General features: G+C 39.8%; 1 protein-coding gene across 7 annotated transcripts in view; it reads left to right on the top strand.

Annotated features, from left to right (window-relative positions):
* Positions 1 to 15,717, top strand: part of SLC4A10 (solute carrier family 4 member 10) — a 171,441-nt gene that overhangs the window by 47,054 nt on the left and 108,670 nt on the right. Inside the window, exon 1 of one of the 7 annotated variants that reach the window (XM_087920079.1) lies at positions 7,288 to 7,624. The exons of the other annotated variants lie outside the window; for them this stretch is intronic. Within the exon in view, the coding sequence (XP_087776205.1) occupies positions 7,556 to 7,624 (69 nt within the window). The 5' untranslated portion in view covers positions 7,288 to 7,555. Of the gene's footprint in view, positions 1 to 7,287; positions 7,625 to 15,717 lie in introns of those variants that run through there. 7 annotated transcript variants of the gene reach the window in all.

The raw sequence follows: 15,717 nt of genomic DNA, 5'->3' as shown, positions 1-15,717 counted from the left end.
TGATGATATACCTAACTTATTTTTGATTATGTAAGTAGGATGGATGAATAGATTGATTGATCTTGGGAAGTAAGATCGTGACTAACTTTAATCATCCATATAAATACTTTCTGCAATAGTACTTGTAGATGCGGCAGCGGTGCGTGAGGTCTATTGCACTTTTATTTCTGTTGAATGTCATTGCTTATGTGGTTGTTTTGCACCCTGATAGAATTTCAGCCTATAAAACTCTTTGACTCTTGATTTTGTCCTCTTAGCTTTCCTTTCCAATTTGTATTGTGAATCTGATATGCCTGATTATTTTGAAGTTGATAAACTTTTGCAGTGTATTGCAGGAGTTCTCTGAGCAGGCCGTGGGCAATATCAGTAAGTGGTGTTGGCAGGGACAGTTTATGCCAGAGGTGGAATTCAGCAGGTTCTGACCAGTTCTGGAGAGCCGGTAGCGGAAATTTTGAGTAGTTCGGAGAACTGGCAAATACCTCCTCTGACTGTTCCCACCTCCATCTATTCTCTGCCTCCCGAGTCCCAGCTGATCGGCTGGGACATCTTTGGTTGCCTTGCACAGGAGAACAGAGCTGGAAAGCAGGTTAGTGGCATGGGGAGGGAATGGGATTTTGCAGTATTTTTCCCCTGGAGTGGGATGGGAATGGAGATTTTATAGTACCTTTCCCCACCACACCCACCAAGCTACGCCCACCAAGCTACACCCACAGAACCAATAATATATATTTTTTAATCCCACCCCTGGTTTGAGCCCTTGGAATTCCGATATGGGGTGATACAAGGCTCTGCTGTCTCTCCATTACTGTTTTATATCTATGTGAAGTCACTAGGAAAGATCATTTGTTAATACAGGCTGAGGTATAATCTGTATGCTGAGCCAATTAGGAGAGGCATTGAACTCGTTCCCAGTATCTAAAGACGGTTCAAGTCTGGATATGGAAAAAGAATGAGGTTTAATGATGCTTGATTCAGAAGCTCTCTTGACTCCAAAGGGTAATAAAAAGGAGACCCAAGGATGAGTTTGTGCTTTGTTATGCCGCCCCCGTTATGCCCTCCCCCTCTTATGGAACAGCGTAGTCATGGAGACAAAGCTGACCCAGTCCTGTTTGTATTATGGAGGGCATTCAAGACCTGGCTGTTCCATAGGGCCCCGGAGACTGAAATGAGTACATGAATGACACCTTCCTGAGGTTGATGGAATATTATTAAATTATTATTTTATTATAACAATAATAAACAATGTGTTTGCCTATTTCAGTAAACTTAGCTGTTTACAATGCTGAGATGAAAATGGCATAAAATCCATGGGTGGGATTCAAAATTTTTAACAACTGGTTCTGTGGGCATGGCTTAGTTGGTGGGCGTGGCTTGATGGTCATGTGACTGGGTGGACATAGCTTGATGGTCATGTTATTGGCTGGGTGTAGCTAACTCAATATCACTCACATTGAGGCATGCATCTCCTCAACTGGCCTCTCATGACTGTGGGGATGCTGGGGAGTCATAAGTGTGAAAAATGGTCATAAGTCACTCTTTTCAGTGACATTGTAACTTTGAATGGTCACCACACAAGCAAAGTACCAGCAAAGGAGGGGAAATAAACTGCAGAGACGTTCCTGAGACAGGAAGTCTAGTCCTGTCAAGAATGTAATAAGGGTTAACAGAGGCACTTTCTGTAAGCAACACCAGAATGTTTCCTTCCTGCCTTCCTTACAGGATTAGGCCAGTAATTTCTTCTAACAACCAGTTCTCCGAACTGCTTAGAATGTTAACAACCGGTTCTAGCGAATAGGTGCGAACTGGTAGAATCCCACCCCTGACAAAATCCCAAATAAGGAAATATATAAACAAAAAATCCAGAGGCCTCCCACCCTTCTTAAATATTGATTTTCTCCTGAGGTTCTACTCCACTTTCTACTTTAATTTGAATCAAGCTATTCTAAAGAACAGTCTCTGTGTCCGATTCAGTTTTCAAGACTGCTTACTTCAAATTGAATCAGTCTGACCTATACAATCATGTTGGGAGAAACCTCTGAGAGTTTCTCACATCTGGGAAGTGAAGGGCACGTAGTCAGAAGGTGGTGCTTTTCAGTAGCAATGCCAACTCTTTAGTGTTGCCCTGTAGTTAAAATTGGACTGGGCCCTTTGACTGCATTTATAAGTAAAAAGTGCTAACAACTGAGGTTCTTATAGTGCATGATTAGTGTAAGGTTAGCCATTGATTAAAGTTTTTATAATGTTGATTTTGGATATTTTAATTAGTCATGCCATGGTTGTTTTAATTCTGTTTTTCCATATCTTGTAAACCACTAACAAACTTTTGAATTGTGGGTTATTTTCTTATACTTCCCATATTTGCCCCCACATCTGTCAGCAACCAGTTAATGGAGTAGTAGTTTCAGCATTTCTTACAATACCAACACAAATCCTTTACGGTTTGAAAAAGCAAATGCTCCCTTGAGCAGAATAAAGGTACTGTATAGCTCTTTTAGATGCTGACTTTTCTTCTAATACCTCTCCTGTTTTCTCCAAGTAAGGCTAAGTTGGAAATCCATATTGGAATTCATTTTTCCAATGAATCTCAAATATCTGCCCATAAAATGCTGACTATTCTTATTAAATCTCTAATGGCAAATCCAAGAGGAATTCTATTCTCATGACTTCTGGCTAAAGCAAGAAGCAGAAAGTTAAACTTGTGATATGTCAGCCTTCTCAGGAGCAGAAGTTTATTTTATCCACCGCATCATAATTTGGAAGTACAGATATTTTCTAAAGACCTGGATTTTCATATTAACATATTGCCATGTAATAACTGGCAATATGGTTTAATTGCAGGCATGCATTGGTTGTTTAGAATAGGATAAGAACAGGGGTGTCAAATTTTTGGCTCATGGGCCAGATGCATCAAGTGTTGGCCCCACCCCTGTCCGGGAAAAAAATCCTGATATGTCACGTGATGATGCTGTGACGATGCAATTTTGACACCCTGGAGTAGGATGACAGAAGTATTGGGTTTGAATGTGAGAGATTCAGTGTGTGTGTGTGTGTGAGACACACATGCACACACACACACACACACACACACACACACACACACACACACAAAACACACACATACACTGTATACTGGGAGAAAACTCCCTTGAATTTAGTAAGACTATTTTTTTATTAGACAGGATAGGGGCACTTTGTTGACAAGATTATCGTCATCTGATGTATACCAAACCCTCTGAAGGAAGATGTGGGAATGCAAATATAATAACCACTGACGTTTATTTTCCGCACCATAAAATGATTGTAGAACAATAAATGAAACGGTTTTTAAAAAAGCCATGCTTGGTGAAGGAAAGATCCAAAGAATTTCCCTTCCCACAATGTCTCCACTTCTCAGGTGATCCCGGGAAATCACAAGCAAAACATGAACACAGTAAGTGTGTTCATGTTTTGCTTGTGAATTAACAGTGTGCTGTCAGTAAAGTTCCATCTTGGTAAGCTTCATTTTATTGGGTTTTCCAGTATAATGGAACTTCAAAAGTAATAATTATAATAAAACATAAGACAAAATGATTTGGAACATCATCTTATAAATAGAACAATGTGCTTCTTTGCAGAAACAGTAATAAATTAAAATTTGGACAAATAATGTTTATTTATTTAATCCACTGTGTAAAATATACATGGCAGAGGTGGTGTTCAGCAGGTTCTGACCAGTTCTGGAGAACCGGTAGTGGAAATTTTGAGTAGTTCGGAGAACCAGCAAATACCACCTCTGACTGGAGATTTTACAGTATCCTTCCCCTGCTACGCCCACCAAGCCACACCCACAGAACTGATAGTAAAAAAAATTTCAATCCCACCACTGATACATGGCTGCTCAATCATCAACAAACCCCACCCTATATCTTTGAAATGCCCATTCAAAGCAGCATGGAAAGCTAATAAAGAAGATACGAGGTTTAATTCGCGGTTATTGCAAAGTGTGGATACCATTGCAAAGAAGGCTGCCTTTGGATCCTCTGAATTCTCACAAGGATGGGTTACATGAACTGTTTGTACCCATCTGACCCAGTCAGGCAGGATGGGCAATATTGGGCATTCTTCGGGACCCACTAGCCAAAGAATGCCAGTTGGAAGGACCTGGAAGGTGTGCCTTTTTTGATGGATCACCACTGTATAGAACAGCATGCCCTGGAGATCAGGATGACCCTGTTGGCCTTTTATAAGACCCTTAAGACCTGGTGGACCACCTTTGCCCAAATTGCATAGAAATACTGAACCTTTTAAGATAGCAATTGAACCACGTCAAATAGTAGCTTCAACTCTAAAAGTGCTTCAGTAAGATAACATGGTTGCCAGTAAGATAACATGGTTGCTGAGGCTAATGAAGTAGTCTGAAAGAACCAAGATCATCTACTGGAAGCCCGAGTGCAATTTTCATCTCGTAATCAAGTCTGAATACATACTGAAAACAATCCAGACCATCTACTTTTTCTATGATCCTCTGAAGGTGAAATTTATTTATTTGTTTTTTTCGAGACATCGCTGAGAGACCACAATGTTCTCCTGAAAAGGAAAGATTGGAAATATAGTTTTCCCAACTATAAGACATAATTGGATATGGTTGAATTAAGACATGAGTTTTTCAAGAAAAGTTGAGCTCTTTTCTTCTGGGCCCATAACTGACCTGCTTTTTTCTTTCCTCCAGGGATCTCCTCCTGTTCCAAAATCTTGTTGTTTTCCTTCTTTTCCTTCCTTCTTGTGTCCTTTTTGCTCCTTCCAGCACACTCCCTGTTTCATCTGAAAATTCAATAGCATCCATTATTTAATGTCTACAGGTAGCTCTCGACTTGCTATCTTTCATTCTGTGGATGTTAAAAGTTACAACAGCACTGAAAAAAAAGTGACTCTGGACCAGTTTTCAGACTTACGACCATTCCAGCATACCCGGAGTCCTGTAATCAAAATTGGGGTGCTTGGCAACCAGCATGTATTTATGACAGTCGTACTCTCCCAGGATCATGTGATCCAAAGGGAGTATTCAGCCAGGTTATGACCAGTTCTGGAGAACCGGTAGTGGAAATTTTGAGTAGTTCGGAGAACCAGCAAATGCCACCTCTGACTGGAGTTTTTACAGTATCCTTCCCCTGCCACGCCCACCAAGCCACGCCCACAGAACCAGTAGTAAAAAAAATGTGAATCCCACCACTGATGTAATCACCATTTGTTACTTTCCCAGAAGGCTTCTGACAAAGTAAATGGGACAAGCCAGATTCACTTAACAACTGAATCGATTTGCTTAATAACTGTGGCAAAAAAGCTCAGAAAAGGGAGCACAACTCAGTTTACAACTGTCTTGCTTAGAAACAGAAATTTTGGACTCAGTTGTGGTTGTAAGTCAAAGACTACCCGTAGTTTCTTTTCCAAATCAGTCAGAGCATTCCACAAACCTCTTTAATTCTCTTGCTTTGCAATTTAATGTTGTTCTTCCCTACTCAATCATGGGAAAACACAATGACAATGACTCAGTGTGAGAGAGTCAAGTTCTGATTATTAGGTTCATTCCAAATTGTTTCATGAACTTTCCCCATTTCCATTTCATGGCTGGATTATACTGAGCCCAGCTGTTACTGGATCACCAGGCTACACTCTCATCTACATCTATTGGTAAACAGGAGTGCCAAAACATACCAAAATTGTGGTCACATGTCTCTGTCTCCCAAGTTGTATCTCATCCATTGAAAAGGGGGATATCAAAAAGGGTGGGCAGCCCCCTAGGGATGGGCTTTTGTGAGGGGTGCTGAGCTTCACACCCAATGGAACAGCACCCAATAGTAGGGCAGATAGGCATTGCACCTACGAGAGCCCAGGTCTACCCTTAAGTGAGGCAGCCAAGGGGTCCGCTCTCTGCTCCCATCAAAGTACAGCACAAACTGCTAGGGCTGGAGTGGTGGGGATATGTTAATAAGATGTGTAATTCCATTCCCTGGTGGAGAAGATCAGAGGAAACCTGCCCTCCAAACGCTGAGGTGTCATCGCAGCCAAAGATACTCCTCTTCCTCTGCTGTTGCTTCTCCCTAATAACCTTGACAAAATACGGTTTCAGTATTTTATTTATTGGATTTTTAGCCTGCCTTTATTATTTTTATAAGTAACCAAGTCAGTGAACTCCTTCTTCCTATTCCCCCCAACAACAACCCTGTGAAGTGGGTTGGGCTGAGAGAGAATGACTGGTCCCAAGTCACCCAGCTGGCTTTCATGCCTATGGCTGGACTAGAACTCATAGTCTCCTGCTTTGTAGCCTGGTACATTAACCACTAGACCAAACTGGCTCTCCTTAATGCTTAGGCTAAGAATCTTGTCCTCATATGGCACCTCTGACAATTCCATATGGATGTCCCTTGCAGTGAAATGTGATTTTCAAGCAAGTGCTGAAAATAAGTGTGATTGTTTTTCAATCTGTTCAATCTTTCCCCCTGTCCAGTTTTGAAAGAATATTACTTGCGTAGCCGTCTTTATGCCCCTGACTCAGAAATAATCCCTTGGAAAATTCTGTGGTATTTCTGGTTTCAGGATCAGCATCTCTCATGGGGAAATGCTGGGGTTTTGGGGGGTTTTGTATTTAATTTAAGAGCAAATTCATTTGTGTAATCACAATTTAAAACATACAGGATGATTTGTGCTGAAATATTGTGAGATATAATCAGATTATACTTGCATGTTATTAATAAATTATTCACAGTTTTTCAGGAGGGAGCAATAAAAATTGTGATGAATAAGATGGCTACTAAAACACAAATAAAGACATTTGATTGTGCTGTTTGGTCCTGAAATACATTTGTCTTGTCATAACACTGGCATGATTTTAAGCCAAGTTGATTTCTGGATTGCTGCTGGAGAAACAGTGTGAAAAAAATGGAACAAAAATTTTGGAAACAGAATGAAACTGATGGATGTATACAAACACACATGCATTAGATACATATTTAAAATGTTTTCAGTGTAATAGAATTTGAATAAGAATACAGCTTATTATCAAGTGGCCTTGCAAAAATAATTCCTTCCTTCCTTCCTTCCTTCCTTCCTTCCTTCCTTCCTTCCTTCCTTCCTTCCCTCCTTCCCTCTTCCCTCCCTCCCTCCCTCCCTCCCTCCCCCCCCTCCTTCCTTCTTTGTTGCATGATGGCTGTGTTCACTTTTAATCATCCAGAGATTAAACGCCACTGTCTTCCTCCTCTGAAATAGTAACACACGCGTGAGGGGCTGGAGGACGCAGCTTGTTCTGCTTGGATGCTGCAGGATTGCTTTAAGCACTAAGCTTAGTGCTTTCAGATACCGTTGCCGGCATCACTGATGTAGCTTTGCGGTTGCCTCTCTCGCTACTAGATGAGGGTGACTGATGGGGGCTGGGTGGGAGTAATACATTGGAAATCTGGCATTTCAAAAACTAGAGAAGGCTGCTCCTTGCCTCAGAATGGAGAGGACTGGCATTCTCTTTGCTAGCCAAAGGATGCCTGGGAAAGAGATAGCTGAGTGATTCATTGTTATAAGGCAGGAGATGCTCTCTGGGAATAAAAGGGCCATGCAGCTTGGAATCGGTGAGCCATTCCAGTCTCTAAGTCATCAGGTATGGCTCTCTGCTTGTTATATTCCTATTTCCTATTGCAGTGTAGATGAATAATGCTATCTGGTAGCGATAGATGCAGGGGTTCATTTTAAAATGGGGGAGAAATGGGAGGGTGTTCTTGCCGGTTTTAGAGATCCACACGCTTGTTCAAATGGTAGGAAATAAGTGTGTCTGGGGGGGGGGAGTGCGTGCATGTGAGAAATCAAAGCGTACAGTCACTCGCTCTCAAAAGGAATTTTAAAAGCAAGCAAATGCACCGTGGTATTATGTTGGTTCTGCTAAAGCACCTGTACATGGTGCAAAAACCCTTGAAGGTTTTTCATTTATATTTTATGTTAAAAGTTCATACACATAGTAGCAAGCTGGTAGAGGTATGCATATCTTCCCTGAAGATACATTTTAATGCAGTTATGAAAATGGGCTGAAAACAGGTAATATAATCAGTAACAGGGCTCAATTATTCCAGAAAGTAGTATAGAGGCAAAGAGTTGATGTTAGCATTTTTAAGAGATCTGCCTGGCTTCGTTCAAAAGCGTACTGAAAAGGTTTGTCCCCTGATCTCTCTGTTTCTTTTAACTGGTGACAAATGCACATATAAAACAGGCTGACATGTTTTTCATGGATATAATATTTTGCAGCTTTTTAGACTCAACTTTCACCAGCTCCGTTATTTCCAGAGGTTATGTTTCTGACAGAAAGTTTCAGAAATAGGAGCCAGCTTGCTCTGTATTTTATATAAATCAGGGGTGGCCTATTTTTATGTAGGGGAAAAGAAATGAAAAGCACTCTATTCAATTTAACCATGTTCATGCTGAATCACCCAAGGAAAGAAGCTCTTATCTGTGCATCTCGCAGAACACGGAAAGCGATTATCTCTAAAAGTAAACACAAATGTGACTATAAGGGAGAAGAGGGACTTGTTAATACACTAATTGGTCTACTTGGAGTATTTTCTAGGCATTTCCATGGTAACCAATGAATTAGGGTATATTTTAAAGCTACGAAAAAATGTTCAGGCTAATGTTGCTTATATGCAATCATGTTACACCTCATGAGGTTGTTGATGTATTGTTTGTGCAGATTGTCCCAGGAGGCTGGTCCATTTTAATTCTTGAATCCTAAGAACAGAATTTCAAGTTTTCTTTTCTCTTTTTAATAAAGGTATATGTTTAAAGTTCAAGGGAGGATAGTGTTGGAGATGCAGCTTCTGAAAATGAAATTTAAACTTGCATCTATATTGTTCCCCTGTCAGTTTATTTTCTGAAATATATATAGGAAGAAGTCTAAAGCTATGGCTCGCTGAAGAATAAGGTTCATTCAAGGCCATGGTTTTTTAATTAAAAACATATATTAAAACAATATTTAGCTTGTTGTTAGTAAGTGTAATTTATATGTTTTGCAGAATTCTTATCCAGCTTATATTTTGATTAACAGTAAGGGAAAGGACACATTCTTAAGCTTGATTAGTTTTAGAATGCTTTTAATGTTACTTTTTCAACATCGCAACAAACCATATTTAATCTTTCAGAATTGAATTTTGGAGAATTTTAATGCAAGGAGTACATTCTGTTTCTTGGCAGCCTACTGAAATTCCTGAGAGAGCAGATATTCTAATGATTTCTCTGGCCAAGTTTATTTTATTTATTTAGCAATCATATCATTCTTATTACTTATAAAGTCTTGTATAGAGCTGACTCAGAGTTTAGTGAATAATTTCAGGGATTAATCTATCATTATCTATCTATCTATCTATCTATCTATCTATCTATCTATCTATCTATCTATCTATCTATCTATCTATCTATCTATCTATCTATCTATCTATCTATCTGTCATCTCTCCCTGCCTGCCTTCCTGCCTGTCTTTCTGTCTTTCTGTCTTTCTATCTATCTATCTATCTATCTATCTATCTATCTATCTATCTATCTATCTATCTATCTATCTATCAAGACAATTTTTGGTAATACAGGCCCTCCTTGTCATTTTGGGATAGATCATTTAACCTTCATGACATCCCCAAACATGATTTGATTAGTTATGGGGATACAGTGACTTTGCTTCATTTATTGCACTGGCTGGAGATATCTAGATAATTAATCTCAAAAACACTGTTCTCCTTCTCAATTATTTGCCCACAACACTCTCCTCATTTACCCATTTGCCCTTTGGGGAGACTTGGGCAGTTTATTTGCAGCTGAGCTACTGTATAGAATGAAACTATAGGGAAGTTGCTTCTGCTTGTTTGCTTCCGATCTTTGGCTCCATTTTCCCTATGACAGGAATTCTTACATCACCCCTCAGTAGCCCAGAAAAATGAGTAGGAGTGACATTTACAGATTTCTCCTCAAAGTGCCAGACTACAGTACTGCTTTTACTCTATGGTATGAACTGAAAGGGGGAGGGTTGTTGTTGTTTTTTAGTGCTGCTGGATCTATAGCAGCTTCTGCCAAGGTAGTGATTTGTTTACTGTTTGTTCTCAGCTTCTCAGAGAAGAAGAAGCTGAGGGGGGTCACCTTCAAAACGATTCCAAGGTTTAGGAAAGTGAAAGTGGTGGCCACGTGAAGCTGTCCCTCATTGGTTGCATGGCGTTAGGATGCTTTCTTAGTCACAATTTGATTGGCTGGCCTTACAGATGTCTGAGCCAGTGAGAGAGGAGAGGAGAAAATATCATGGAAACAGCAGCAGCAGACAGAAGGAACCAGACTTCAGTTCGTGACAACAACAGCAGTTCTCGGTTCTTTTGCTTCCTAAAAAAAAGGGACATAGGGAAATGTTCAGGGGTGAATAGATTGGAAAAGCAAGAGTCACGCTTTGGGTTGGTGAACTTTGGTTGGCTGCTAACTGGCTTCCACATACCTTGCATCGGGGGTGAGAAAGTAGAATTTTATATTGTACAGCGTAAGCAGAAGACATGCTGCACAATTACAAAAGCAAATGATAGTTTGCTGATAATGATAAGGGAAGAACTGAAGCAGGTAAAGGAAAATGTTGAACGAATGTACAGGTAGTCCTTGACTTACGACCACAATAGAGCCCAAAATATCTGTTGTTAAGTGAGATATTCCTTAAGTGAATTCTGCCCCATTTTACGACCTTTCTTGCCACAGTTGTTAAGTGAAAAACCGTAGTTGACAAGTTAGTAACCCAGTTGTTAAGTGAATCTGGCTTTCCCATGGACTTTGCTTGTCAGAAGGTCACAAAAGGCGATCAAATGACCTTGGGACACAGCAACGGTCATAAATATGAACCGGTTGCCAAGCGCCTGAATTTTGATCACATGATTATGGGGATGCCGCAAAGGTCATAACTTTGAAAAATGGTCATCGTAAGTCACCTTTTTCAGTGCCGTTGTAAACTTGAATGGTCACTAAACGAATTGTTGTAAGTCAAGGACTACCTGTATTAGTGATGCATTTATATTTCACCAAAACACAGCTCAAGTGTCTCATTTTTAAAATATATTTCCACAATCCTTTGCGAAAGCTGAGGTTAGGCTTACGAAGACTAAAAAAATGCAGTCTATATTTTTGAGGGTGAGTTTTGTTGGATACTAGTAAAGGAGAATATTTGTACTTCAGGGTTGAAATCCTTGGTGCTCTCTGAGCTTGGATGTTTTCTTGCCGACATTTCGCAAACTAGGTAACATCATCAGTGTACTGATGGGTAATGGGTGATGAAATGTCTACAAGAAAACAAGCAAGCTCAGACAGTACCAAGGACACCTCACTTTGTTGGGTTCCCAAATGCTGCTCTGCGCATTGAAACCAGTTTTTTTTCTCTTCTTTGAAGTCTGTCTTGAGAGTGTAGGCTCATTCATTGACTAAAGCTATTATTTTACCCAGAAGACTTACCTCCCTTGACTTATATGATCAGCACCATTCCAAGTGGATAAGCTCTCTGGAAAATAAACTAAGAAGAGGACATGGCTTGTCACCATTCTTGTGTCCATAACATTATCTAAAGGCCAAAGGAGCTATAAAGCGGGTTATTTGAAACCCCTATAAATCAAATAATTTTAACAGAATGGTTCAATGAAGAATCTTAGGGTACTTTGAAATCTCTGGTCTGGCTTCTTACCTTTGCAATAACTTCCTTTGAGGGTACGGCAGTAGATTTTTATTACTCCTATTAAATGTTCTATCTTCATGCAAGAAAGATATTCAGAAATGGCTAAACTTTTGACTTTTGAGCTCTGTTGAGTCTGTGGCATGGATTTTATTATGCTCCTTTTAAAAGGATCCCTTTCATCTACAAATTGCACTTCTACTAATAGCATTGTGGGTAGATCAGACCTATTTTATTCCATTCCCTTTTGTTTCATTCAAATACAGATGTTACTTATAAGCTTGGTAAAGTTTGCTTCGGAACCATCTGACTATGAAACAAATGCCATCTCAGGTGCCATAAAGATCAATACATAGATTCAAATCCAATTCAGCTTCTGCATTTTAAAATTTATTTCATGCCATTTCAGTTCGTAGTCATGCTTGTTATGTTTTCTTGGTCTTCTCTGGTCTTGGATCAAAATAAACTGTCTATTTCTCTCTCTATATATAAACACAATTTTCCTTGGGTGGGATATACATACTGTTGTGGTTCGCCGGCAGCCTGCAGAGATGGCAGCAGAATCGAACAGTGGGGAAGAATAGGGACCAGTCCTGGAGTTTGGGGGGGGGACTCGGACAAGGGTCCTGCGTCTGATACGAGATGGGACCAGGACCACCTGGGAGTTGTGTGCTGACTCCGGAGCCTCCAGAATCTGACAGTAGCGAGGCAGAGGAACAAGAGGAGCCTGTTCCCAGTGCACCTGTGCGCAGAGCTCCCAGAAGGCAAGAGCAGCTAAGACAAAAGGGGTGACTTGAGAGTAAAGCTTGGAGGTGATTGCCCCTCCCCTAAGGTATAAAGGAAGCGCAAAGGTAGAGAAACCTTTGCAGGAAGCAAAGTCATTCGCTCTGTTCGGATTAAACCTTGAAGCTCTGTGTGGACTTTCTACTTTGGTTGGTTTTTTACAACTAATTTGGCACTTTAGTTGTTGGCAACAATTCAAAGGAGATAAAGGTGGGTGCTTATCTTGGGAAACTGTTTGGGACTCATTACGGGCTGGGAATGAACAGAATTCCCAGTGTTGAAATAAAACAAGAGTTGTTTGAACTAAGTGTGTACTTAATTACGGTATGAGTAAGCCTTGGTCAGAACACGTGTGTGTGTGTGTGTGTGTGTGTGTGTGTGTGCGCGCACGCCACGATGACCTGAACTAATAACATGAAGGAAATATATATTGGGTTAGTTTTAAAAATGTTTTTATGCATACACTCAGTAGTTATCATTGTGAGTGGGATATTGGTGACAGTGTACTCAAGGCATGGTAGATCCTGGATTAAGAAGCCTGATGAATTGCTGGAAGAATACCTAGCCTTTTCAGTTCTTAGTAGATGCTTCTCAGTCAGTGGTAGAGGTATGCCAATGAGATTATTCCTTTGTGAACAGAGTTATCATAAAACAAGACCATTGACCATTAATTGGATTAATATAAATATATGAAATTCCAAGACTGCTGCGTTATCGCCAGTCTGTTCCCTTGGTTCGCTGGAATTTGCTTCCAGGGTAATGTTGTAGATTCTAAGTCTGAAAGAAACTTGTCTCCTTCTTTTATGAATTTAATTTCTTTTCAGGTAGTCCCCTACAGGTTGCTTAGTGAAAGTTCAGAATTATGACAGATCTCCCCAGAGCTATTTATGACCAGGTTTTGAAGTTGTGATGGCCACCCCCACCCTTGCAGTTACGTGATTGTAGTTTGGGCGGTTGACAAATGGTCTTTGCAGTGTCCCATGACCACAATTTATGAAGGGTTTGTTGTTGTTGTTGTTGTTGTTGTTGTTGTTGTTGTTGTCAGAAAACAGCATTTACTTCCAGTTTCTGGCATAAACATTGGCTAAAATGAGTTTGCTTAATTACCTTGGTGTTCACTAAATGACCGCTGAAAAAAGGTCATAAAAATTGAGCATGGACATTGATTGGGTGACTTGTTTAATAACCAGCACAACTTACAACTCTAATTCTGGGCTCAATTATAGTTGTACGTCAAGGACTGCCTATAGTTCTGCTTCTGGCTATTGCCAGATCTATTCTTGTTTTGATCCTCTTCTGCACAGTCACCATTGTGTGAAGCTTCTGTTCTGTTGCTGTTTCATGAAGCTGCTTCCATCTAAATTTGTGGTTATTTTTCTCCTTTGGCACCAGAGTCAGCTTTGTATAGAATCCTTGAGCAGAATTTCCCCTCATATTCCCATCTGAGAACCACTTTTTCATATGTAGTTGCTTAAGATTTTCAATCAATAGTCTAAATGCTTGGCAAACCAGAATTGTTGCCCTCTGGAGGTTTCTCCTTGATGATTCCAGTTCTCCATCCTGGATATAGTTATAAGAAAAAAGTATTCTCATTCATATCAACAGACTATTTAAAAAAATAAAAATAGATTCAATAAAGAAACATTAGACTCAGGATCACACAGTTTATGAAGCTTGACTGGGATGCACTTTCTTGTCATTAAAATATAAGGAATACATTTATAACCAACCTTTTAATGTGCGTGTTTGCACGGTTAACTTATTTCTTATCAACTGTATATTTAAGATGAAAAGTGACATTTGCTTTGTGACTCGGCTTGGTGTTTTTTTTAAACGCTATTTGCCTTTTTGTGATCTCATAGGTTGGTGACAGCCTCCATTAAAAAAAATAAATGGATAATTTCTTTTGTGAAAATTTGCTAATCTTATGTCCAAGATCTTGTGTGATCTTGTGAGAAAAATGCTGAACTTCTCAGATCTTGCCATCTTTTTATAGTTCTTGTGTAAAATCTAATGCTAGAACACAGGGTCTCATAAGATTTGTTTATCTTGCAAGAATTTAGACCTTTTAAATTTATTTACGGTCATTCTTCCTCCTAAAGATTTGGAGTGAGGGGTGCCATCACTTTCTGTGCATGAGAAACTGTGTGCGGGGGTGTGTACACACACACACACACACACACACACACACACACACACACACATGGCATGTATAGATTCCAAGAATGCTTAATGTGTAGTTATGTAACACTGTATTAGCAATGTTATTGGGGCAGCATCCTCAAATGTACATATTTATCTGCTGCAGAAAAATAGTACGTGCAGGACTTATGCATATTTCTATGTGGAAATGACTTTTTTTCGGAAAGCTATCTTGCACCGAAGCAACTTTATTTCACCTCCCAAAAGAATGGTGTTTGTTCAAGTAGCTCTAGTTTTACTTATAATTGCATATAACTTTGAATTCATAGCAGGGACATAAGGAGAAGAGGATAGATAAGTAGCTCCCCAAAAAAGAACTGTTGGAATAAAGTCTTCAGTTCTGGTGTAGAAGGCAGAAAGGACATACTATTTCTGAACAAGCATAAGCTGCACTTTGACCAAGTAGTCAGAGCATTTGAATTTGAAACCAAGATAGCCCAGAGTGTATGACTCATACCAGATTATTTTTAAACCTTAGCTTGTTTTACAGACAGTGCATTATTTTCTTTCAGCATATGGAAGAATCGGAAGAAATCTCAGCGGGCCTTATTCCGAGAAATCAGGGAAGGAATTTCACATCTGTTTCTTTAATCACTGTAATGTACAAATCACAAAACGAGTTAACGATGATCAACCTTATATTCCTATAATACAACCCAAAATGAAAGGCTTTCAGAAGGAATAAATAGGTCGTCACATCTTTTTCCAGTTTCTCTTTCAGCACAGTCTCATTTTCTTCAAGATTTTGCCATTCTGGTCGTTTTGAGTAATACGCGCATGAGAGACCTCGCATGCAGTGGTGTGAACACGGGATTCTGAATCAATACCTTTCTCCCAAAAAAGTTTGTCTGCCAATTCCACTGTATTGAGTTGGAGTTCATATTCTGCATCTTACAACTCGATTAAAATTCATGATATTCTTTTTTTTTTTGCTGTGGCAAATGGCAAATTGGTTTGTCTGTAATAAAACTCTTCAGAAAGGGTGCGACTCCTCCCCCTCCGGCTCCTAGTCAGCTCTGACAGAAAAGGCTGGAAAATATTGA

This window comes from Pseudonaja textilis, chromosome 1 (assembly GCF_049901715.1).
Source record: "Pseudonaja textilis isolate UNSWEBS1 chromosome 1, rPseTex1.2, whole genome shotgun sequence".
NCBI lineage: Eukaryota > Metazoa > Chordata > Lepidosauria > Squamata > Elapidae > Pseudonaja > Pseudonaja textilis.
Note: the sequence above shows the minus strand (reverse complement) of the source record. Positions and strands in the feature narration are given on the sequence as shown.